Genomic DNA, 26136 nt, shown 5'->3' on the forward strand with positions numbered 1-26136 from the left:
TTAAGGTAACAATGCACATAGCTGGCATACCTTTAAAAATGTACTTAGTGAATTTTAATTGTGTTTTTGTGTATGAATTTTAATCCAGACACATTCTTGACAAACCTGTGTTGCCTGTAAAAACCTGACTTGCTTTTTTTTTTATGTTGCAGCGGACGAGTTTCAAATTTCAGCTTACTTTGTCAAAAGATGGGCTAATCTGCGATGTATTGGGCAACAGCACGGTGGTAAGCTATCTATGTCTCCCTCTCTGAGTACTTCGGAGAAACAAGGTGAAAAGGCTACGCTTGGATCCATGGTATTCTTCAACAAACTATGTGAAAGATTTGAGAGGTCCTTGATGCTCTCTGAGCTTGCTTTCTTGCAGGTGTTTCATTACCCAAACTAGCTAACATCATCAGTTCTTGCACTGATGATATTCCCTAGTTTGGGTAATGAAGCATCTGCGAGAAAACAAGCTCAGAGAGCACCAAGGGCCCTTCGTGGAAATCTTGAGCTACAAATATTCTCCTTTTTTGGCAGAAAGTTGTCTGTTCTTCTCTTTCTATTGCTTGACCATAACTTGCTGATGGCTTCCTGGATGGAAACCACGACGTAAGAGTATTTACAGTTTGTCTTGGCAACAGAATTGAAAGGAAACATCCTCTAGCTTTTAGTACCTTTTTTTTTTACTTAGGGCCGCTAAGAAGGTACATCCTTTACAGATGATACATGGAGGCGGGCGCATCCTGACCTATCCATAGTTCAGGAACAGAATTATGAAAGAGCGTGGTTTCTCTTTTTATATCAGAAAGAAAAATGAGGTTCAGCTAATCGGTCACCACCTTCCAATTGAAACACAATATCTCAAGCAGGCATTTTAGGTCATATCAACTGACTTGACATTCATTCTAATCACAGGTAGACACTCTAAATATATCAAATATTCCTCCGTGTCTCTCTCTCTCTCTCTCTCTCTCTCTGTGTGTGTGTGTGTGTGTTTGTGTGTGTGTGCTGGTCACGATCGGCTATTTGGTTATACTTTTATGCTCTATATCACAAGTGATAGATTCTGGTTTCTAGAAAAAAGTCTATGCAACTCTTTGATGTGTGCCCAGGACTTCATCTCAAGAGATGGTCTACACATATTTGCTTCTCTTTTCTTAAGAAGCTTATTTCTTTGACTGGGGCAAATGTTTGTGTTATGAATTTCCTGCTGCTGTTTTGTTCCATGCTACTTACTAATTAGTTCTTAAAAGAGTAATTAGCCTGGACTCCCTGCAACAATGGCTTTACTCAGCATTTTATGGTGTCTTTTGAATTCTGAATCAGTAGAGGTTGCTCTATCAGTCAGCCGTATTGTCATAGGGTAGTTCAAATATCTGCCAGAGACAGCTTTGGTTTATCTTTTTAAGTGATGTCATTGGCCCTGATCGCTTTTCATATTTTTGCACCCAAGGAACTCTAAAAGGGTATCATATCAAATCTTAGGCTGCCCAAAATAAAATGTTTTCAGCAGTTAATTGTTTGGCTGAAAACTTGCTTGAATCCCATTAAATATGGCAGTGTTACAGTATTGTGAACGTTTGTTCAGTCTATTGGACATGTAATCTCTACTTTGATAACACCTTAAATCAAGCCCATTCTGCCCCATTGCCTTTAAGCTCAGTGCTTTGGGATGAGAATGTTTTAAGAATCATGTACCCCATATATATTTTTTTTCATTTGACATTCTATGCATCTTGCCCTCATCTGTCTTAACTGGTCCCTTTAGGGCTTACCCAAGTAGCGAAGACCATATTTACTTATATGACTTTTCCTTAAATTGCATTTGAATTCTAGTGCTCTTTTAAATCTTATAATCTGTTATGGTTTTCCAACATTTTATCATTATAGCAACGTACGAAACTACTTTTTTGAAACTTCAGAACACTAAAATGATTTCGTGAGTTGGCCTACTATCATTTTGTTTAAAATATAACAAAACCTCTACAGGCTTCAGCATAGAATTTCTCTGAAATATATCTTTTTTTTATGGAGGGGACTTGTTTTCTTTTTGTTTTCATCATGATTGTGGCACAGCAGCACAATGTCTCAGTGGTTAAGTTGTTGGGCTTAGCACCTTACCTGGCTCAAACCCAAGTGCAGCGCAATGGGCTGAGTGCCCGTCTTCACTGAGCTCCTGCCCACCTAGCATTTGAAAGCATGCAAATGTAAGAAGATAAATAGGTGGCACTTTGGTAGGGAGGAACTAGTGCTCCACAACAGAGGCTCCAACCTTAGCAACTTTGACACTTGTGGACTTCAACTCCCAGAATTCCCTGGAACTAATGCATTTTTTTTATATGACTATCCACTGTAGCCTGTTTATTCTCTTGTGATCCTTTCCTCCGCAATCTGTCTGCTGTAGCCTGTTTACTCTCTTACAATCCCTTCCTCTAGAATCTCTTAGCTCTAGGGGCTAAGAGAAAAAAAAAACCAGACATGGCTGGCTGAGGAATTCTGGGAGTTGAAGTCCACAAGCCTTAAAGTTGCCGAGGTTGGACACCCCTGCTCTTCAATATCTTGCTGGCCATGGAAATGTTTTCGTAGAACGCTAGCTCACAGCCTTGAAATAGAGATGAGTGCCACCCCCTAAAGTCGGCAATGACTAGTGGAGTAAAATCCGCAGGGATTCTGACAGGGGAAGCCTTGGAGCTAAACAGTTTTTGTGTTGCTGTTAATATTATTATTAAGAGTGGGCACAACATCACATATCATTCTGTTTGCTTGTTAGAGTCTAGTTCTAATACTGCACCATATTAATGTTGAGTTTACAATTCCCATCTGCCCCAATTTTTGCTAATTGAAAGACTCAGTATTGTTTTAGGGCTGCTAACAGTGAAAATCAATAAATACCACAAAGAAATAAAAATAAATACAATTAAAACTAGGCAAATAACTTTGTATTTGCCTTAAAATAAATGGTTTTAGGAATTCATGAGAATGTGACATCAATCATTTGGTTTCTTGTTTTGTGTCTGTCATCATAGGTGAGATGATGTTATCTGCCATCAAAATTGCAGAAAGATTGACATAAAAGAGTGTTTTTAAAATATTTGGAAAAACATGTTGTAAGATAGAACTGGAATAGGAGAAAAAAGAGTCAAGAAATTTTGCATATTCCAATGGAAAAATCTTGGCATTTTTTTTTTCCAAATTTAGTTCTTTACTTTAATAATTTTTGCCTGTCAACAAAAAATGGATTATGGAACTCAATTGGCCAAAAACAGGGTTACAGTATTTAAAAACTAAAGGATTGGATAATCTAAAAAGTGCTTCTGAAGTTTCATTACGTTAAAAAGCTTCCAAAATGTATATGTTCTTATACTTATGCAGAATTGCGTGTATTTCCGGATCGCTTTGTGATTTATGTCTCAAGATTTGAACCCAATCCATCTTCTTGGGTCAGAGAAAGTGTGGCATTGGTATGTATGAAAAATATTAACAAATAACATATTTTACAGCATTCTGGTTAGAAACGTGGGTGGCTTCATGTTAAGCCTTTGCCATTCATGGATTCTTGGCATGTGGTTTGGGATGGAAAATTTTACATAAATTCTTAGGCCAAGTGATTTAAAAGTTGGATAGAAAAATTGTTCTCTGAATTCTTAAGCTTCACACCCAGAAAAGAAAGATATTGAGCTTCTGGTAAGTATTGTTAATGAATGCAAATTATCCTTTAAAGTGCAGAATAAAGAACACCATAAAGAAGTATTTCACATGTGAATGATATAAATTAATATATTGTTGTCATCCATACAAAACCAGATACTTTTCCTCTTTTTTTTACTTAGGGGAGCGTTATTTTGGAGCATTCATTTGTTCTGCTGTATTACATTATTAATATTATTCATCAGACAGACAGACAGATGTTCAGACTGGATTTAACATTTTTATCTACCTATTGAGTCCTTCTCAAGGACCTGGGATAGGCAATTGTTGATGTTTTATAGTATTTAGAGGTACTGGAGTAGAATGTAAGCTGTTCTGAATAAAGCTGCCTATTCCAATTGACTGATGGTGAATTTGTCAATGCCAATGGTATTCAAGTAGTAGTCGAGTTTTGGAATTGTACCCCACACACCTATTACTATTGGCACTACCTTTGCTTTCTTTTGCCACAGTTGTTCTATTTCTATTTGCAGTTCTTTGTATTTTGTTATCTTCTCCAGTTCTTTCTCTTCCATTGTGCTTTTTTCCAGGCATTGCCATATCTATTATCAAGACTATCTTGTCTTTCTTATCAACAGTGGTTAAGTCTGGCATGTTATACCCATCTGTTTGAGTTGTAAAATCCCAGAGCACTATAGTTTCTTCATTTTCTTTGATTTTCTCTATTTTATATTTCTACCAGTTCTTGCTTGCAGGCAAATCTTAATTCTTGCAAATCTTTCAATGCATTATTATTGTTATTGTTGTCGTCGCTGCTGCTGCTTTATTTATTGATTTGTTTATTTGTTTATCAAGCAATTATAAGATAACAGGTATAAGTATAAACGTAGTTATGAATACATGAAATAGATACGAATAAGAAAAAAAAGAAACAATAGGACAGGGACGGTAGGCATGTTGGTGCACTTATGCAAGCCCCCTACAGACCTCTTAGGAAAGGAGTGAGGTCAATAGTAGAAAGTCTAAGGTTAAAGTTTTTGGGGTTTGGGGAAGAAACCACAGAGTCAGGTAGAGTATTCCAGACATTGACCACTCTGTTGCTGAAGTCGTATTTCCTGCAATCAAGTTTGGTGCGGTTTACCTTGAGTTTGTATCTATTTGTATCTATTGTGTGCTCTTGTATTGTTATGGTTGAAGCTGAAGTATTCATTGACAGGTAGGACATTGCAATGTATGATTTTATATACTATACTTAGCTCGGACCGAAGACAGCGTAGTTCTAGGTTTTCTAGGTCTAGAATTTCAAGTCTGGTGGCATAAGCTATTCTGCAACGAGTAGAGGAATAGAGAACACTTCTTGTGAAATATTTCTGGACTTTCTCAACTGTGTTAATATCAGATACGTAATATGGGTTCCAGACTGATGAGCTGTATTCAAGTATTGGTCTAGCAAATGTTTTGTATGCTCTAGTTAGTAGTGTGATATTACTGGAGAAAAAGCTATGATTTTTCGTAGCTTTTTAGCGGATTAGGTTAACAACTCTTAATAGCCTTTTTGGCTATGTAGTTACAGTGGGCTCTAGCACTTAGATCAATAGGGTTGGACACATGAGTTAGCTTGCAACTGTTCCAAGATATGAAAGCAAAATAATTATCCTACATCTGAGCTGACATTTCTTTTACATAAATCAAACTGTCATGAATCATGAAAAATGATTCCTTTTAATTTTCTTGGGAACAATGCAGTCCTGATTTGCCATTATCTTCTACCAAGGTGTGGTTTCAAGTGTTTCAATCCAATTTGTACTCCTGGAATTTCCTGGTTATCTCTCCTCCAAGCAGTAGCCAAGCCAATTTAGTTTTCTTTTTAAAGTTCATCCAAGGTCATTTAAAATAGACATCATAGGAATAATTAACTTCAGAAAACAGCTTTGCATTGATGCTTTTCCCCGTTGGGATCAGAAGACTGGACTGTGCTGCCATATCCACGGGGATTAATAGAGAAACTCGTGAAATTAGAAACACAATAGACTGCCAGTTTTTTTTTTAATACAGGTAGTTCTCAGTATAATTCCTTCCATTCCCCACCACCCATTAAGAGCTGAAGAAGCTTCTTAGATGAGAAGCAAAACGGCTTCAAAGAAAACCAAGAAAGTTCAGTTACATTCATATGTCTTCTCAGTCTGTGTGAGCTTTATGCTGACCAAGGAAATAAAAGCTTAGGTTTGTTGGAGAGGATGAGGAAGTTCTTCTGTTTATCTTTTGAAGGCCCTGACTGAAGAAAGAACACACACCTCATTTCTCTCTCTTCGCTTCTTTGTGCCTGATTTTCTGCCCCCGATGGGCACTATGGCATTCATTTTTGTCTTGTTTCTGAGGATGCAAAAGGCTTAATATTCACCTTGGATATGAAGTGCACACCTGTTTGTTGCTTGGGATTAAAATGGGACAATTTGAATCAAAATATTGAATAGAGGAACATCACGGTGACAGCAAAGGTGTTGTCAGGGTTGTGGTTTTCTCATTTATGGCTGTGAGAGCTGAGTCATCAGAAAGGCTGAACAAAGAAAAATGATTGTCTTTGAATTGTGATGCTGAAGAATGTCGTTGAGAACATCATGGACAACAGCCACAAATCATTAAATAGCAGATGAAAGTAAACCAAACTTTTCACAGGAAGCACTAATAATGAAGCTAAAACTTATGTATGTTGGACATATAATTTGAAAGAAACAGCCACTGGAGGAGACCGTGATGCTGGGAAAAATGAAAGCATAAAGAAGAGCCCAACTGAAGACAAGGTGGTTAGATAACATCACAGAAGACACAAACTATTAGAAGCTACCAAAGAATTAGTTACTGGCAGAAATCCTTGACAAAACGTTGATTCCCAAAGAATTGAAACAATTGAAAGACTGATCAATGAACAACCCCATATGTATGCTTCAGGCGGGGGAGTCAAAATTTTTAACAACCGGTTCTTTTTTTAACAAAAAAACCAAATTTTATTCAGTTTTTCACATTAAAAACAAAAATCTCTTTTTAGTGGACAACATATTCAGGGTCATCACTTTTACATACAAATAGGACAGGAATTATACATTCATATATGCATACTTAATTCTATTATTACCTTTTCCAGATTCCAAATTTTCAGTAAGGAGAGAACCAAACACATTAATTCTAGCCTCTTTCATTAATCTCAATCAAAACATCTTTTTGTTTCATTTCAATTATTTCAAATATAATCCTTTAATATTTATTTTAAAAATAAACATAAACAATATGCGTTTGCCTAATAATAATAATAAAGGTTACCAATGTCTCTCCATGCTTTTAATAGTCTATATTAACTTATTAATTTAGTTGGTTCTTTAGTCTGTCATATTCCCTTTCCATTACACATTCTTTTTATAGATTCTAGATGAATACAAGTTTTAACACTAAAGAAAAAAAAAACTAGTACAGGTTTCCCCCCTTTTAATACTTTGAGTGTGACACCTCAATGATTAAAATATACCTTTACTCCCCCATCTTGATTCCCAATAAACCATTATTTTTAAGAAGTTACAATAATAATCATTACATCTTTTCATTTGGATTCCGCAGCATATTTTCTCCCCTTAATTTTTAATAAGAGTTATCAGTATCTATATTACCCTATTTTCTAAATATTTTTAATTGCAGAAATATTCTGATTACCCCTTGTCACCCTGCAGAATCCCCTTTTTAATTCATCAACCATTATCTCTGAAAAAACAATTTCTTTTCAACATTTTACTATTTCCGTATTTCTTTATTTCATGCACCTGTTTCTTACTGCTTCTCCTCCCCCTCTTTTCCCCATATCTTTTCTCATTCCAGTTTATATCCTTTTCTTTCTTAATATCTTCCTTTCCCCTTTTCTGCTGGGTCTTTCTGCCTTTTCTGATTTCACAGGTATTCCCCACTTTTGATTGCCTTCTTAAATCCCAACTTTTTAACCTTCCTTCTTTCCCCACTTCTTTGTAATGTTCTCTGTGTTAATTGTCTATTTAAAATGTCTTCTCCTTGAGTCGACTCCTCTTCCTCTGAAGCTCTTTCTTCTTCTTCAATCGCCATTTCCATTTTTTCTAACACAGAACAAAGTGATTCGCCTCTTTCCTGTAGTAATTCTCTCATGTTTTTAAGTTCCATTTTTAATTTCCGAAGTGATATCATCATTACACACTCTTGTATTTTATGATCGTTAAAGTCCACAAAAAAAACTTTTACTTTCCGTCTTTCTTCTTTCAGTTTTCTAAAGTTCTCAATTATTCCAGCCCAGGGTCTATACCAAAAACATCAATCAATCCCACAATCAGTCTTTCCTTGCTTTTTTCTTTATTCTGGTTCTGCTTTCACTTTCTAAGATTCTTACTTTGTTTCAATATTTCTTTAATGTTATATCCACACAAGTTCATGCAGAAACAGGATGCTTTCCCTTTTGTTTGAGCTCAAATTTTTGTCAAAAGGTGGCATTCTCCATTATGCAAATCTTTACCTTTTCCCCCTATTTTTCTATTTAGGGTTTTTCGAACCTCAATATTCCAGCACAGTCCAGTCTCCAATTTGTAAACTTTATTATTATTATTATTTTGACAATCTTAAGTCCAGCTTTGTTTTATGCCTGTTCATTGCCAAAATATTTTAGTCCAATTTTGTTAAATCTTTAGTTCCGGCTTCTTCCTTTCCTGATTCGAAGCCGCGCTTAGCTATCAAAAATATTTTCTTATTTTTTTTTCCTGTCCCTTTGTAATTTCGCCACTCACTTTTGTTTTCTTAAAAATTCCATGTTACCTTAATCCCAGGGTACTTTTGTTTAGTTGTATCGCCCAGTTGTCCCGGTTCAGATGTTATCTACCTCTTTCTTCCCTCCTGCACAAATCTTAGTCCAGCTGAGTCCTCCTCTTCGGGGTGGCCATTTTAAACCACCGCTGCAGTCATCTTCAGGGGGAAAAAGACCAAGCCCAGGAGGGGAGATGCGGCTCCCCTCAACCTGGCTTGCGGCTTCCCCTTACTCTGCCACCCCTCCAAGGCAGCTTCAGCCCCTAATTGTGATGATCGGGGCTCTCCAACGAAAGAGCACGGACCATAGCCGCAGAGAGTTGCGATCTACGGTCCGTCAGCGAGGAGGCTCAACCCGGAAGTTTCAACAACCAGTTCTGTGGGCATGGCTTAGGTGGTGGGCATGGGTTGGTGGTCATGTGACTGGGTGGACATGGCTTGGGGGTCATGGTATTGGCTGGGTGTGGCCAACTCAATATCACTCACATCAAGGCACGCATCTCCTCACCTGGCCTCTCATGACTGTGGGGATACTGCAACAGTAGTAAGTGTGAAAAAGGGTCATAAGTCACTTTTTTCAGTGCCATTGTAACTTTGAATGGTCACTCCATACAAGCAAAGTACCAGCAAAGGAGGGGAAAAAAACTCCAGAGAAGTTCCTGAGACAGGAAGCCTAGTCCTGCCAAGAATATAATAAGGGTTAATGGAGAGGCAGTTTCTGTAAGCAACACCAGAATGTTTCCTTCCTGCCTTCCTTACAGGATTAGGCCAGAAATTTCTTCTAACAACCGGTTCTCTGAACTGCTTAGAATGTTAACAACCGGTTCTAACGAATAGGTGTGAACTGGTAGAATCCCACTGCTGGTATGCTTAGAAGTTTAAAAGTAGTTTGTTTTACATTTTAGAATCTGTTTCTTCGGTGCTTCTACTATTCATGGCATCCTTTTCTTGCAATTTCGGGTTAGTAACTGCTGAGCATAGGATGTTCTAGTAGAATCTGAAAACATGACATTTCTTTTGAATGACTATATTAATTTAAAAATAGCACATCATCCTGACGTCTTGATGGGGTCACAAGACCTCCTGAATTAAAAGATCAGTCAGTGGAATCTTTGAGCCAACAAATTTTTTTGGCTATCAGCTACCACTGTTTCCAGTTACTTGTCAACTAGTAATTGTGCATGGTTACAAGCCACAGTATTTCCTTTGTAGAACATAGCTTATGCATTCTGTATATTTGAAAGATATTTGCTTATCTCCTTGCCCTTAAATTGACAGCTTAAAAAATTCACCGACAGCACACAATTACAGTGAAGTTATTTGGATTTCTTTTCAAAAAACTTTTCAGGATTTATTGTTGAAAGTTGATAGGATCACCCATAACCCTGAAGATACTGTGTTCTAAGTTCTTTTTTTAATAACATATAGAAATATATAAGCATTTAGAGTTCTCCAAAAGAGGTAGTGGAATATATCATTAAGCAAGTGAACATGGAGTGCTAACTGGAGTTATGTAAGGATGTTTAAGAGGAATTTCCTGTCAAATTTCCACTCTAATTCAAGTGTTTGTACTTGGCTAACCTCAAAATTCAAGAACAGAAACAAAAGACTTTCTACTGGTGGTAAGAAACAAGAGCAAACATGATTGGACAGGAAGTTTAGAACATAATATACAGTGCTTGTGGCTTGTTGATTGGAAAAGATCTTGGGCTGCATTTGTAATTTGTAGTATGAAAGCTTGAAAAACAAAACAAAAGGTAAAGCAGTGAATGCCCATAAATAAACTGATGGGAAAGAGCAACGATTACTCAGTTCAAAGAAAGGAAGTTTTTTTAAAGCAGAAACTAGCCAAAGTAACTATAAGAAAGACAATCAGATAGAATAAAGCTCAGTAGATGAGACTAATAACTGAAAACAAGACACATGAGGAATATTCTACCCTGCTAGTAACATATGACTATCACTAAGTGTTATATCTTATGATTCTTGATGAATGTAGTTTATTTTTTCTTAAGTACACTGAGAGCATATGCACCAAAGATAAATTCCTTGTGTGTCCAATCACACACAATCACACACAGTATTTCTATTCTATTCTATTCTATTCTATTCTATTCTATTCTATTCTATTCTATTCGAACATTTTTGGGCTCTTACCATTGAAACAGATTAGCATTCAGAAAAAATAAAAGAGATATTGTAGAGTAGAAGACAAACTGGTAATCTAACAAGTACAGAAGATACTGTGTTCTCCAAAATATATAGTAAATATAAAGGATTCAACCAATCCATTGAGAATTATGCTTTCCTTATATATGTGGGGACAAATGATACTTCAAGGAATAGCTACAACCATATCCCACATATTTTGGACATCTTAGAATGTTCAGTATAAAAGGAAGTTTTAGAAATTATCTTTAAGAAATATTGGAGAACTAATTGGCATGCCAAGTGATTGGAGGATATCAATTCTTTTCCTGTTTTCCCAGATAGGGAAAAAAATAGGAGAATTCGGCAAGCTACAGAGTTAGTCTCAGAGAGATACAGCACCTGGAAAGATTTGACAGCAGATGCTAAAGAAATCAATTTGTAGGGACTTGGTTAATAATGTGTCAGTTACCAGATGTTAGCTTAGATCTATCAAGAATGATTCTTGCCAGGCTAACCTTGTCTCATTTTTTTAAATTAGGAAATTAAATAGATTATGGAAATGCTATAGGAATAAAGTCAAGCAAATCTTTTCACAAAATATGCCATGATGTGCTGATTAACAAGTTAATTGAGCATGGGCTTGATGGCATAAAGAAGCATGGGAATTGAATACCAATTATTCTGTGTTGAATTGAAGAAAGGCGATACAGGTTTCTAGGTACTCTTCCCTTCAATATCTTATTAATAAGTTGGGATGAAAGATAAAGAGAATATTGTATTTATTAAATTGATGGATAACACACAATTAATGGGATCTCTAATAGTCAAGAGAGAAAAATAATTCAAAACCCAATATATTTCAAGCAGTAGTAATCCTCAGAAGTGCTGCAAACGCAAAAATAAATAAATAAATATGGGAACAAGGTATCAACAAAACTGGAGACATTTATATTGTTTTCATATTCCAGTGTGTTCTTGAAATAATTAAACCCTATGAAACACAAATAAGGAATTGGGAGTGGGGGGGAGAGAATCTCTTGTTTCTTAAATAATAAAAATATCAAAAAAACAATCTCTCAAACCATAGACAAAGAACAATTCCCCCAAATCAGGGTTGGGATGCTACCGGTTCTGCCCAGCTCTATAGAACCGGTAGCTCTGAAGAGTAGCAGACACAGAACCGGTTCTGTGTTTGCTGCTGTTTGGGCCACCCACCTCCCCAGGCTCTTGCCTGTCCTTTATTTCCTGATTTTTTCAACCTCAGCTGCTTTGTGCGGCACAGTTGAGGTTGAAAAAACAAGAAAAAAGAGACTTTTCAAATGCTGCGTGCTGCACTTTTCAGCTGTCCAGGCGGTACAGCTTAAGGTTTTATTACACATGCACTGTGCGCGCATCTGGCCAAATGTAGTCACCGAACCAGTAGTAACACTGGTTAAATCCCACCCCTGCCCAAAGGCTCAATATCAACACATAAATAAACAACTGAGAAACAAAACACTGCTGACAAGAGAAACAATTTTCAACTATATACGTATTATCCAACTTTAACATTCTATGGTAATAATTTATTGGAACTATACAGATGTCTTGTTAAAAGGCAGAAGTTCAACAAGAATAAGTATTCTTGACCTTTGAAGTCAACCACGGTTATTATTGCTACCATAATTAGATTAACAAATAGGTTTTTCTATTTCAAATTATAGTTTTAAAATAACAATGTTTATGACAAGTCCTTATAATGAAGGACTGTAGGATAGCATGTGCAACATTCTGAGACCTCTTAAAATCAGATAGCTCAGATCTGACTCGATCGGAACAAAATTAAGATCTAGGTGGTTCTAAAACAAATGGTCCTGGTCTTGCTATAACATGGGACTATCTATGCCAAATAGGAACGAACACAAGGATTGGGTGGCATACAGGCAAAGAGGCAGCAGGAGGAAGAACATTTTGTCTAGGAACCCACCCAATTCGACTTGTGTGACAAACCATCGTTTTTTAAAAAACCGACTTCCTACATTTCAGTGTATACATATTTGCTGGTTATATTGCCAAACAAAATATCTGAGACGGAAAGCAGTAGGAAGAATGTTTCATGATTCCTTTAACAAGTGCCTGCCTCCCAATTTTATTGACTTGACTTGTGAAAAGCTGCAGAAGGATCTCTTTAAAATGGGTGAATGGTCAACCAAATGATGATGGCATATGCGTCATTTTGACTGCATAATCACATTGTGTAAATCAGCATTTCTCAACCTTGCCAACTGGAAGATTGCATGTACCTCAACTCCCAGAATCCCTCAGCCAACACGCTGATGTAAATATTGTGATTATGAACTTTCATTATATTCTGATACCTGACGCACTTATGGTTTAGAGTAGACCACCTCTGTAGGTTTCTAGATAAGATTTTTCTTATGCTTACTATTTCATTACCAAGATCCAGTTCTTTTTTTACCTTTTAACCTCCGTGGTAACTGTTCTGTATTTTTTAAGCTCAGAGGTGCTTTGTGTGCGCCTTGTTCCAGTGAAAGATTTTTACAGAATATGCAAAAAGAGCAATAAAACTCCATCAACCGTTATGAAAGCAGATGCATGCTTGTGCAAAAAAGCAAACAAACACAACCCTCTCTTTTGTTCTGCTCCCCAAAATGTCATGCTAACTTCGAACCCAACATGTGTGCTGGGGACAAACACAGATATGTGCAAATGGATACAAAAGGACTGGATCTATTGTCCAGTTACTGAATTCTCAAGATGCTCCCTGCTTAAGAAGTGCAAGTCCAACCATGGAAATCCTTCTTAGATTTTTAAATTATTTCAAAATAAGTATTCACCAGCACATGGCCCTCTTTCTGCCTGCCAATGAATCTATCCCAGTGAATGGAAAACAAAGCTCAGTCTGACGGAAAAGGAGTGGGGTGAGTTTGGAATACATCTTACATTTTGCAGCATAGCTGTAGCATTTCAGCAAAAATTTCCAACCGTCAAGAGGTGAATGCAAGATTCTGAGAACAAGAAGAGATTTTGGCACTAGATGACATGGTTATGTTGGAAACACACAGGGGGGAAATGTCCTTTGTCATCAGTAAAGTGATTGGCTCTTTCCGATCAGCATTTGTGACATTTGTGCTACTGCTTTCAATGGAATTCTCCGAATTGAGGGAAACAATGAAAAAAGAATGGAAGAAGTTGAATATCTTTGTCCTGCTTTGGGGAGGTGGCGCATTTTAAGTTTCATTTATTTGAGAAACAAATATATTCCTTGAATTATAAACTAATTTTCTGGAAACACCATTCTTTTATTGATTGACCATAGTATCTCTGATTGTATGGTAAGATGAAAGAGCTGATCAGGGAAATACTTAAGACTATAATTATGAGATGGACATGAACCAAGAAGATCATAGGAAGCTCTCTTTCTGGTATTCAGGATACCGCTTATAAGCGCTATGTGCTTAGAGCTCAAAGCATTTTTAGAGACCACCCCACACTCTCACTTTATGGCCTGTTTCTGTTGCTCCCCTCTGGGAGGAGGTTTCGAAGAATTTATAGCAGGACTACCAGATTCTGTAACAGCTTTGTTTCCTAGCCATCTGTCTGGTAAACTCTCCATGTACAGGTATACATCTGAACTAGACTCTGTATTTGTCTATATTTATTTATTTATTCTGTTATTTTATATAGAGTATAAAGGAGGTGGTGACCCTTTGAGAGCTGCATGCAACAAAATTTCACTTTAATGTATGCTGATTAGTGCACATTCAAAGTGACAATAAAGTTATTATTCTATTCTATTTGTATTATTCTATTCATGGGATATTTCCCTTGCTTTTCTGTTCAATACTCAGTACCTCTCAAGCCCAAGTCAGCCAAATGATCTAGAATGCTATCTTGGTCACTGAGAAATCCAGAACTGTTAGGATCATATGTTTTTGATCAACCTTTCTGCATAGATCATCTACTAAGAGGATAAAGTAGACATGGTACCAAAACAATCACCTCCTTTACAACCTTAGTCTTCTCAATCATTAATATTCCACTTTTCTAGTTTTTTTAATACCATATTAACAGTTCACATAACAGTGATAAGCCTTTTTTATATTTGTATGGTGTATGCGTGTATGTGTGTGTGCATGAGAGAGAGAGAGATAATTTAGTTGAGAGAGAATTTAGATAAGTAAAAAAACTTTGGGTTTACTCAGCAGGATAAGAACTCATTATATTTTCTTTCTTTTTTTGCAAGCCATGTCATTCCCACAGGAAATAAGCAACTGTATTCTCAAAACAAATCCTCTTAACTCTGTATCCATTCCTCTCTGCCTCCCTGAACTCCCAGTTCATTAATTATGAAAATATTGTTGTTAATACCATAATGGGTATTATATGAAATGTCTATTCTGCTTAATTGTTGTCTTTATTATGGAGTCGTTCTATTTTTCAGGCAATGTATATCCCTCTTTTTAAAAAGGAGACTCTTTAATTCTCACAGTGTCATTCAGAGAATGACTCACATTCCTTACATTAATTGTTCAGTTCTCAAAATATAACACATGCAGGGTGTGTCTCCAAGGGGAAAATCTACTGTACTTGCAGGACATGTTGGGAAGTGTTTCACACAGAAATTTGTTTTTCTGTTATTTTGCAAAACATTAACTCCTTTTTGCCACTTTTTGAAAACGGGGCAGTTATTTTTTCTTAACACAGCCAGTTTCAGCCACAAACAACTAATTTCAAAGCAGATGGAGGCAGCAGGTGAAATTATAAGCTTTATCAAGTGTCCTTGAAGAGTCTTAGTCATGTTACTAGGACCGTGGGAGAGACACAGGAAATATCCCAACAGAGTTTTCCTTGTGAAAGAAGCCTTCTCTAAACTTTGAATGGAACACCAGAGGAAGATATATATGTCATCCCATTCCTATAGGCTTAGTTTATGGTCAAAATAAATCCTGAGGCTTTTTTTTTTCTTCAGATGCAAAAAGAAATCATGCTTGCTTTCTTGAATGGAAAAAAAAAACATTGAGAGAAGGAACAGTTTTGTTTGTGAAAATGGATCACATGAAAAATATTAAAACATTGTCTCCTGCCTCCACAATTATCGCAGTCAAATTCAGAGCCGTCTCCAAAATTGCATTTAATTCATAATACAAAACAAAAAACAAAAAAACCCACCCATGTGGCATTCAGGTGTTTCCTCCATGTTACGACTTATTAAACTTTAAGTAATATGTTAAATTTTAAGTTATGGGTTAATTGTCTTGGTGAAAGCCACAGCAATTGGCTCTAAGTTTCAAAAGTTGGTTTGCCATATATCACAATGAAAGTTTGGTGAAAAGCATTAAGGCAATTCTCAGGCTTCTACTTCCAGTTGTACAGAATTAGTTGGGTAGTTATTCCGATCTGAGGAACCATGATCCACGTAAGAACTGCTGAATGTGCTCTTGGTGTGATACCTTCAAATGTGCTTGTTGCATTTGTACCACCTGTCGCCACAGATGCCATGTTTGCTTTGGTGTTGAAGTTCTAAAAAATGCCTTCAGTTGATTATATTACGTATTGATGATTTGCCCCCTGCTTCCCCCTTAGTTCAAGCATGAGAATATGGGGCTGAGAGAATGATCTTGAAGTGCTCAGAGATGGCGGATAGCTAGGCTAGTGTAGCGTCAGGTTGTAACTAATAGAATAGTAGAGCATATCAATAGAAACCAGAAGGTCAGAAAATGCATTAATGGCAACCTATCTTGCTTCTCCTCAGTGAAATATAACAAACATCGATCTTTATGTACTGATATTTATAAACATTGATATTTATGGGTACTTTAGATCCAGAGGTAGATTTACCTGGCTGACACATATTCTTAGGCGTGGTATGATTAGGACTTAGGATGAGGTTTAAAACCCCAAACCATAGATTAAATTGTAGTTACAATGGAATCCCTTAACACACATGGATTATACTCATGAACTGGTTTTAGTTTACATGCCTTAATCATGATATTGAATGCCATTGAAATCTCACGTTGGGCAATTACCACCTACAAGTGAGGAGTGAATATGGGCCCTTTGGCGTTGGCCATTTTTTGTTCCCCTGATGTGTGTGTACCAATGTGTGTGTAGAGAGTGTGTATAGTGGTTAACGATGATATTTAAAGACAGAAATGCAAATGGAAAACTTCTGCTGGCATAAGATTATGGATGCAATACCTCTGGAAGAATTTTTCCACTGTTCAATCAGTCTTAGGATGAAATATCAATCTAGAAGTAACATTGTCTTACAACATCCCATAGGTGATAATGGGTATATTAAAGAGAGACATTTACCACGCCATCCAATTTCTTTCATAGTAATTGGTGGAGTATGCTGCTGACTGTTTTACAGACTTTTGATAAATGTCATAATTTGAGCCATGCAGGCCCCAAGTATTTCTGAACGATTTCTTAGTATGACTGGAGTCAGATTTATGGACCATATTTATTTGTGGTTCAGTTTAATGGCTGAAAAAATGTACAGCCAAAGAGTATTGCTAGCAGTGCAGAAAGCGTTTCACAGAATCAAGCATGTTTCTCTTCAGATTTGGCTTGTTGGCATTTGAAACTATAATGAAGAGTATTGTGCAACATTTGGATTAAGTAAAATAAAATAATGGACTTATATTTCAAACACTGGTATTGGTTTTTTTTTTGTCTTTTTCGATAGGAGGAGAATCTATTCACCAAGGTGTCTGAATATTTTCAAGGTTCAGCTGAAGATAGAAAATGCCAGATTTCCCTGACTCAACAGGAAAAACAAGACACTCTAAAAAAGTTGTAAGTGCTCTTCCCACATGCCCCACAGCATGCACTTTTTATATAACCAAGATGTGAAATACAAAATTTAATAATGTCAAAGCAGCTGTCTCCTGTGCTCCATAAGTATGTGGGGGTAAAGTTAACATTGAATAAAATCAACTTTGTAAAAATAACGATTGGCTGGAACCAGGAGCAAAATTAAATTATAATGGAAGTTGAGGGAGAGAATTGATCTCAGGAAAAAATAGTAGCCTATGCTTTGGTGCTCCCAATTGTGCTAAATTGACTTTAAAAAAAAAGAATTTAATTTTGTTGGGTAAAAGATAGATCTAATTAAAACAATTATTTTAAGAAAAAAGGGAACTGAGATCCAATGAGTCCAACTTACCCTTTTCTTTCAATAGCTGTTGGAGGGATAGAGGGAGACAGTTTGTAATCTTGTCTGAAACAATTGTTCTAAGTACTAAGGGCAACTCATATTCATAGAAAGGGTTAATTCCACCACTACCCCATGCCCAAATTTCTCTTTCCACATGTCACTTAATTGTACATAGATGGTAGTAGTAGTAGTAGTAGGATGTCTATTTTTTTTAAAAGTAAGTAGACAGATGGTAGAAGTAGTAGTAGTAGGATATCTATTTTTTAAAATCTTACTACTTTATTTTTATAGATTCCAATATATTGTGCTTGTTTCTAAAGAACTGATTTGATTAAATGTTGACTTCATCACAAAAATCGATGTTTTTCAAGATATAAGAAAATTAGCACTCTTCTTTTATAATGGAAGATTTACTCTTTGGCCCAGCTAGATGGTAGCACTTATCCAATCTTGTCTGATCTCAAAAACTTAGTCTCAAACCTGGTTAGTATTTGGATGGGAGACCATCGGGAAATGCCAGGGCATTTAATATGATTAATATGAGAAACTTAAAGTAATTGTTGTGCTATAACAGTATCTATTATTTTGAGACATCAAAGTAGAAAAACCACTAACTGTTGAAAAAAAAAAAAGGCAACATGTCCAAACACACAGACTCGAATTTGGTGAGGAGGGAAGTAGAACCCTGCTCCTCCTATGGAAATATTTTTTACTGTTGGTAGTCTCATTGTCTTCATCCTACCACACCTTTCCAATATTTAGGCTATTGGGATGGTCTTTCTTATCCAAATCTTCATCTGCTGTGGATTCCATTAGCCATGCTGATACTACAGGTCCTCTGGTGACACAGGGGTCTATATCCACTCTGAACGTGCCCTTCAATTATCTAATTCCACATTATGGACTTACTTGGACATTTAAAACACTGAGGAGCAACTTGTTTAAATTGTCTCTACTGTTCAAGGCCCATCTGTTACATAGGCAGAAAGGATCTTTCTCCAATATTACTTGTAAACCAAGGAATGTATTCCTCCATGGGTTATGCTTAGCCCCTCTATTGTTAGAACTAGGGATAAGGAATGAAGAGCTTTTGAACTTTAAAAAAAAATGATTTGAGGTGTTACAGCAGCTCTGTTTTTGAGTAACTCTTAATTTATTTTTCCTTATTTTCTAGTTTTAATGTTGTAAGTTGTCTTGATTATCCTGCATAGATGGAAAGATGTGGTGTAACTTGAATGATAAGAGCTGTAGAAATAATTATATAAAATATAATGGGGTCCCTTGATAGTTTGGAAATAGTTGAGGGTCCTTTAGGCTGAAGAAAAGACAATGCATAGTCCTTCTATTTCAATATATCTTGGTTCAAAATAAAAATGCCTGAAGCTGGAGCCACGTTCGTCTTGCTGCAGCTTAGAAATAACTAATTTATTATGACATCAGCTTTCATTAATTAGAAACGTTCCATGATAAATTCTTTAATCTTTGAGGAACTTCAAGACTTCTTTGTTGATCTTTGTAGCAAAAAAACATTAAAATGATTTAAACTTCAGTTTCAGTTATTGACTTTTTCATTTCTGGGAAAGCTAATCTCACAATTGAAGATCCAGAGTGCTATTTGACTGTGCCCGCGGTTAACACTTAGGCTGCTTAAAGTTCAGTTGTGTGTAACAGATGGTGCTATTTAACTTCATATTGCTTAAGATTTTTCTTTTTCTACTTCTGCTCCCCAAATAAACACCCAGCATCTCAGTTTTCTGATTTTTTTTAAAGTTTGCGTCACTGGTTGTTTCTTACGAGTGTTTCTGATGGAGTTGAACAAATCACAGCAAACCGGATGCTTGTTTCATTCATTCAAGTTAACCAATAAGCAATGAGCCATTGGGAAAAGGTACAGCCTTTAGATTCAGTAACTGATCACAGAACCTACAGTCACACTCTTATATTGCTGTGTAAGAAATTTGGCCTATTCCACCATGGCCAAAGGCTTCTGCTTAGTAGCATTTAGAAAATGTATAACGTTAACAACCATTTAGGCCCCAAATTCCATTTTTGACTCATCTGTCTACAGAATATTCCTACAAACGATTATCCAGGTGTTTTTTTTTTTTAATAAACTTGAAATGAGCATCAGTGTTCTTCTTAGGAGCAATCAATGGCTTCCTTTCTATTGTTCTTCCTTGAACTCCATCTGAACTTCCTTGAACTTCACCACTGTTTTTCTGATGGTAGAGTCGTGATGACTGAAGTTACCTAAGGCCAGGGAGATCAATAGATCTGTCAGTGTTCTTCTGGGATTTGTTGTGATACTGTAGACAAGTTAACCCTGTATCCTTGCAGAGGTTTTGACCCAGTGATCACTCTTGGAAAGATTAGCTATTGTATCTAATCTTCTCCAACTCAAGACTTTGATTCCAAATATAATATAGAACAACAGAGACCCAAACTTTTAGAAAATAGCTTTTCTGTTTTTTTCTAAATTCTTAGGCACCTTTACCTTTTTATAGAAGTCTTCAGAAATTTCTTTTGAACGGGGCTTGATGTGCCTATAGACTCTCTGTGTTGAACATCTCACAGGAACAAAGGCAACCAGGCTTTATGAGATTTATATAGGGTACCAGGACAGCCCCAAATCAGGAGGTGGCTTACTGGCTAGGCAAGCAAGCTCCAAGGAGCTATTGCAGATGTCCCGTGTTATGACAACGGTGTTATTAAGTTTTCATCTTCTGTTAGCCTAGTAGCTGGAAGATACATGTTGAATGTGTAAATACATACATACATCTCTAATATAAAATCAAGGCATCATAAGGCACATATCTTTTGTAATTCAATATATGCTGTGTTCGTGAGAATGGAATGCTAAATACCGTAGAGTATCAAGGTGTTGAAAAAAAGAATCCACCCCACTAAATGGAAGCCAAGTTTCCTTTCTGAACGTTTGCACATCTTGCTTTGTTGGAAGCCATCACCTAAGGGAAGCATTTCAAGATGACCTACATTGTGGGTTATAACATCTGCATGGAATATCAATCTGTGCTGTGGATTTAAATTTTAATTCCTACAGAGCTCATTGTTTTACTAAATATCACTTCCCCCGGGGCAGATGCATATCTCTTAATCTGATGAATAATGGGGAAAAGTCATCAAGATCATTTTAACATTTCCAGTAGTGGAAGTTCTCCAAATGTCTAAAAACAATGAAGTGAAGTGTTAAGACATCTGCATTATGAAAATAAAATGGTTTTAATTTTACTTTTTTTAATTATTATTTAGAATGAAGAGGGCAACACATGCTAACAAGAAGAAACCTCAGCCCAGGATGGCCACCACGAAAGTATATCTTGGCTCACCAGATTCAGACACGGAGTAGGAAGAATGCATTTCAACCAGTTCGATGCCTCAGCCTGAACTGAAAATGTAGGCTTAAAGCACAATCAAAAGATTTCATAAATACAGCTGAGAGCAGCTTGGGACTTCCTGTTTCAGAATGGGCAATGATGCAGACTGGAGACAGCCAAGCAACGCTAACAGCCAGCAAAAACTTCATTTGTGGAGTGGTTAGACATGACTTCTCTGCAGGAACCCTCAGTGGTGCTATGAGTCAGCACTGCCACAGCCAAACCAAAGTCAAAGGGTGACTGAAAGAACTGAAATAGTGCGCCGAGTAGGCAGGAGCAAGAGGAAGAAAGATGTCTCCAAGGCCAGGATCACCCAGTTCCCAGAGGCAAGCGTCCTACTCGGGGTTCAAAGCCCTCTTCTGGAGAAGTCCCCACCAAATCCCACATCGTGATCCAAATAAGACTTGGCAGGATTCACGTCTGATGGAGAATTGCTGACTTAAATCAAAAAACTTCCCCTGAGACTGGTTTTATGAGAAGTGCTACAACGTTGGGTCACCAAGTAGTCCTTAATGTTTCACTCCTGAAATATGCCAAGCCAAGAGAGAAAGGGTTTGAGAGAAAGGCAGAGATCCAAAAACAGAGGGAAAGGAAAAAGGTAAAACCTACAAGAAAATCTGTGCCTTCTTCTGGTGCTCCCTTATCCCTTTTACATGTGTCACATGTAACGAACAACTGGACTTTGCTGAACATTTGAAAACAATTCCTGAACTAATTAAGAAGTCTGAGATTTTTAGGGGCACTGAAATAAGCAGGATTCCGGTTGCATGGGAGTCAAGGATAGCTCCATAACTTGAATCGTAAGGAATCCTTCTTAGTTCTCTTTCCTTGGCATATAATTGACTGACTTGTTCTTCATCACAATGGCAGAAATCTGTTTTATGGTCCTTTGTCTGCTTAGCTCTTTTCATAGTCCTGTTTTTATGTAACAGTACAGTGGGAAATAAAGACTTTCCTTCTGCAGAATGTGTTTTGGCACATCATTTTTTCCTGTGTCTTGTCTGATAAATCACTTTTCCTATTCAAAGCTTATTTTGAAGAAATGGTCTATGCGTAAATGAGTAGATTTTCACAAGGTACGGATTGGAAGGAGAGCATGTGAGTCAAAGATTAAAGAATGAAACCATTTGTGCCTCAAATCCATATAAACAGCCTTTTTTCTAACTATAGTCTATTTGAGACTAGCAACCTTGCTGTTCCATTGACTCATTTTTCCTGTTGCAATAAATGTTGATGAGGAAATTAAACTGCACCAGGATTCCTTCAAGCAGGCTTAGCACCTTAATAGTTAGAGAGCTCATTGTCTAGGACAATTGATCCTAGCAATAATATCCTTGCTTTGTTTGTTACTTGTGCACATCTCTTTTTACTCTTTCTTAAGTGTGGGAGAATGTTATTTCCCGATACAATTTCACAACAGCCCTGTATAGTAAGCCTGAAAGAAAGAAAACAAATGTCCCAAGATAAATGAATTTTAGGAGTAGTGGAATTTTTGATCTATAAATTCACTGTCCTCTTCGGTACTGTAAACATACCACCATCCTATAAATGTCAAATGATACTTTTTTAAAAAAAATAATCATATAATTGTTTCAATACAATAATTTAATGCTTTTTAAGATCTGTAGTATAATCTGTTACAAATCTTGTTTACTCTGCATTTGAATTAAAACAGTACTGATACTATTTAAAAAGTAAATAAACTTCACTGTAGGTCCCTCCCACCCATTTTAAAATTCCTTTTGTCCCATTAAGAGATTCTCTGCAGTTGTCAAGATTCATTGACTGGTTTTATTTTATGTGCCTTAGCATGTTTGAGCAAGCAAAACTGAAATGCTTCAGCATTCGTTTCTTAAATAATTTAAACCCTTCCCATTTATACCAGGGAGAGTGAACTGAACTTAGAAAAGCACTTCCTTATAGAAGGAAAATATCTGATCTCTCTTTCATGTACGTTACTAACCCAAATATATTATCCAGGATATAATTGAATCTACTTTCTGGCAGAAAGTAGATTCAATTCAACTCATTGTTCAGAATGAAAGACACGTGCATTATAAAGTTTAAAAAAATAATGAATCAATAAAATAATTGATTGGATTTAAAATATATTGGTACATGTTGATAAGCTGCTTTGAAAGCTAAATAGGCCGAAACAATTAGAAATTCAGAAACATAGCACTCAGTTTTTTATTCTTAGCTGTCAGAAAGGTTCAGCCATTCTACAAATTTGTCATACAGAATGAACTATATGTTTCTGGGATCTCTTCTGCCCAAAATTGGAGCATGGATTGCTTAAAATGTAGCAAGATTTGTGATCATTCTGAAAGAAAGTATAGTTTGCAAGACCCCACCAATTTCTACTTTTAGGAATCTGGTTTTGTTACCTTAGTCATCAAATACATCAGATGCAGATGCTTCATCCAATGTTCCTGCCATTATTGCTACCCTTCCTTTACAACTGAACTCTGAATTGACCAAATTCCTTTTCTTTGGTTTTTGTGTTTTTTTTATCTGGTGGTTTTCCTTATCCCCTTCATGGTACCCATTCATGTCCCGACTCTTATCACCAATTTTACTGGAGGTTTTAAAAAGAATTGTAGGAAACCAAATCCGATATTGTTTCTAACTATAGCATGTTTCATTGTAGTGGAATAATAGTCTTTTATTCAAAAATATCAATGTGAGATTAATGAAATTATAAAGACGTTGAATATGTCAAAAGGAGGAGGAGAAGAAAGAGGAGGAGGAGGAGGAGGAACCATAAGCCACTTGGTGCTACTTCTGGCAAGTGAATGCAGTTAGACAAAATCACATCTTGGCCCTTTATTGAGGAATAGCATGGGGATACTTTGGTTTCTTCCAAAGCTTTAACACCACACGTTGCCCAAAACATCATAATTACATCATAATTCTTCCAAGGACTTATTGAGTTGGGAAACCCGGATCCTGGCTTGTTGAGCTACCATTTTTTCAAGATGATACCAAGAAGGTCAAAGGTTTGGAGATCTCATATGATACAATAAATGGTCTCCCATAGCATTAGGACAAGTCTAGGTATGAAGAGGTTGTAAAGCGGCAGGTGGGCTTGCATAGCTAAGTATATTGGAATAGAGAGCAATTAAGTGGATAAGATCAGCCGTGGATGGGGAGAAAAAGAGCTGTGACAGTTCTTAATAAAAAAAAAACCAACCTAGAAACCACAACATAGATGAGTGGGTGTGCACGGGTAATCATCATGGAATGCTGTGGTCCAGATGTTTCTACAAGACAAGGGTCTGCCAGAAAACTAAAGCTCCATTTTGTTGCAGGTCAGCGCCTTCTGAAATTTGGCGCCAAAAAACCTTTGAGTTCCAGTGCAAACATAACCTATATGCTTGCAGGCAATTCTGATGCCAAACTGATTCTGGCTTAATCTTGGCAAATTAAGAGCAGTGTATGAAGAAAAACACTTTCTAAGAACATTTTCTGCAGCAGTTTGCCATTCTTTTATATACATTAAGAATTGTTAAGGGATACGTATCAGAACAAGAGCATAATATTGTTGTTTCTAGGGCATCCTGAGGAATCTGGAATTAAATACTCCAGAAAGAGAGTATTGCCAAGTTCAATGACTCCTTCTGCAAGAATAAACAGCTGACAAATGCAGCAGCTTTCATATTCCTTCACTCAATTTTCCAGTAGTGGGGGTTGCCATACAGTCCCGTTCATTTTAGCATGACTGATGGAAGAGGTTCCTTAGGCAATAACACTGACTTAGCTTGTGATAAAACCTGTTTATTTTAATACAAGCATTCGTATACTACCTGATTTCCACGGAGTGTTGACATTCTAAAGGATTATTAATTATAAAAGTTGTGGAGGGTTCATATTAGAGAAGTAACTTGAGGGTGGCACCATTGCTGTAGAAAATGCCCAAACCGTAATCTCATTTATTTCAATCAACAGCATGGACTAGAATCTCTTTTTTTTTTCCTCCCTGTAAATGCTCTCTGGAAAGACGTTTCTCCATCTTGGCAGAGGCCCAATTTGAGCGACTTGCTGTGCAGTCTGTCGTTGGGGAGGGGGGGTTTCTTTGCTCTGAGTCCAGAGAAAACTTTGCTCCTGGTTATGCTGGTGAGCCCGTCTGCCTATGGAGACGCCATTTCAAAATTTAGTGTGGAAAGAAAAACAATCTCTCAAGAGCATGAGGGGTGGGGTAAAATCTTTGCAGAATATTACTGGGCTGCTCTTGGCAAAAATCAGTCAACAGTGTGGGAGAAGAAAACTTGCTGGAACAGAAGAACATTAGAAGATACCCGCTGGGCCAGGTCAGAGGTCCCGTTAGATCAACACTCGGCTCCCACAGTGGCGAAAGGAATGCCAGTAGGAGGACCCAGCTATATGATCAATACAGGCCTCTCTTAAATAAAATAAAAAAAGCCAGCAGAATTTATGAATTTAACACATCTGCTTTGTATTTAAATTCCATTTTTCTGTTGCCAAAAACTCTCCCTCTTATAAGATAATGTAGCCTCTCCAAAATCTGTGGGTTTCTCGCTAGTCTTCATTAACTTGCATATTCTAGGCCCGAGCATGTGCAGAGTTCAATTTGAGAATTGGCTGAAAATTATGGGGGTGGGAAGAAATCCTCTCTCACCCATTACAACCACAAAGGATGAGTTTTGAGTCTTAAAATTGGGTTACATAAAATGTTGTGTCCTCTTGGTTTATATACAGTACTTATTTTTAAAAAAACTATTATGCTTTGGGGAGGGGGCTCTGATAGCATCTTTTCTCATTCGTACTACTTGTTACAGCAGCTAATTCTACCCTTTGAATGAAGGATCTGTAGGCATTGTCTACATTATCCAGATGTCTCCAACCTTGGCCACTCTAAGACTTGTGGACTTAACTCCCAGAATTCCTCAGCCAGCATAGCTGCTAGGGGTCTCCAACCTTGGCCACTTTAAGACTTGTATAGCTGACTGAGGAATTCTGGGA

General features: G+C 36.9%; 1 protein-coding gene across 1 annotated transcript in view; it reads left to right on the forward strand.

Annotated features, from left to right (window-relative positions):
* SLX4IP (SLX4 interacting protein) overlaps window positions 1-22119 on the forward strand; it is a 91372-nt gene extending 69253 nt beyond the window's left edge. Inside the window, exons 6-9 of the mRNA XM_026710402.2 lie at window positions 153-227; window positions 3358-3446; window positions 17288-17397; window positions 21029-22119. Of these exons, the coding sequence (XP_026566187.1) occupies window positions 153-227; window positions 3358-3446; window positions 17288-17397; window positions 21029-21125 (371 nt within the window). The 3' untranslated portion in view covers window positions 21126-22119. The remainder of the gene's footprint in view (window positions 1-152; window positions 228-3357; window positions 3447-17287; window positions 17398-21028) is intronic.
* Window positions 22120-26136: the final 4017 nt, after the last annotated feature.

Source organism: Pseudonaja textilis, chromosome 1 (genome assembly GCF_049901715.1).
Source record: "Pseudonaja textilis isolate UNSWEBS1 chromosome 1, rPseTex1.2, whole genome shotgun sequence".
Lineage (NCBI taxonomy): Eukaryota > Metazoa > Chordata > Lepidosauria > Squamata > Elapidae > Pseudonaja > Pseudonaja textilis.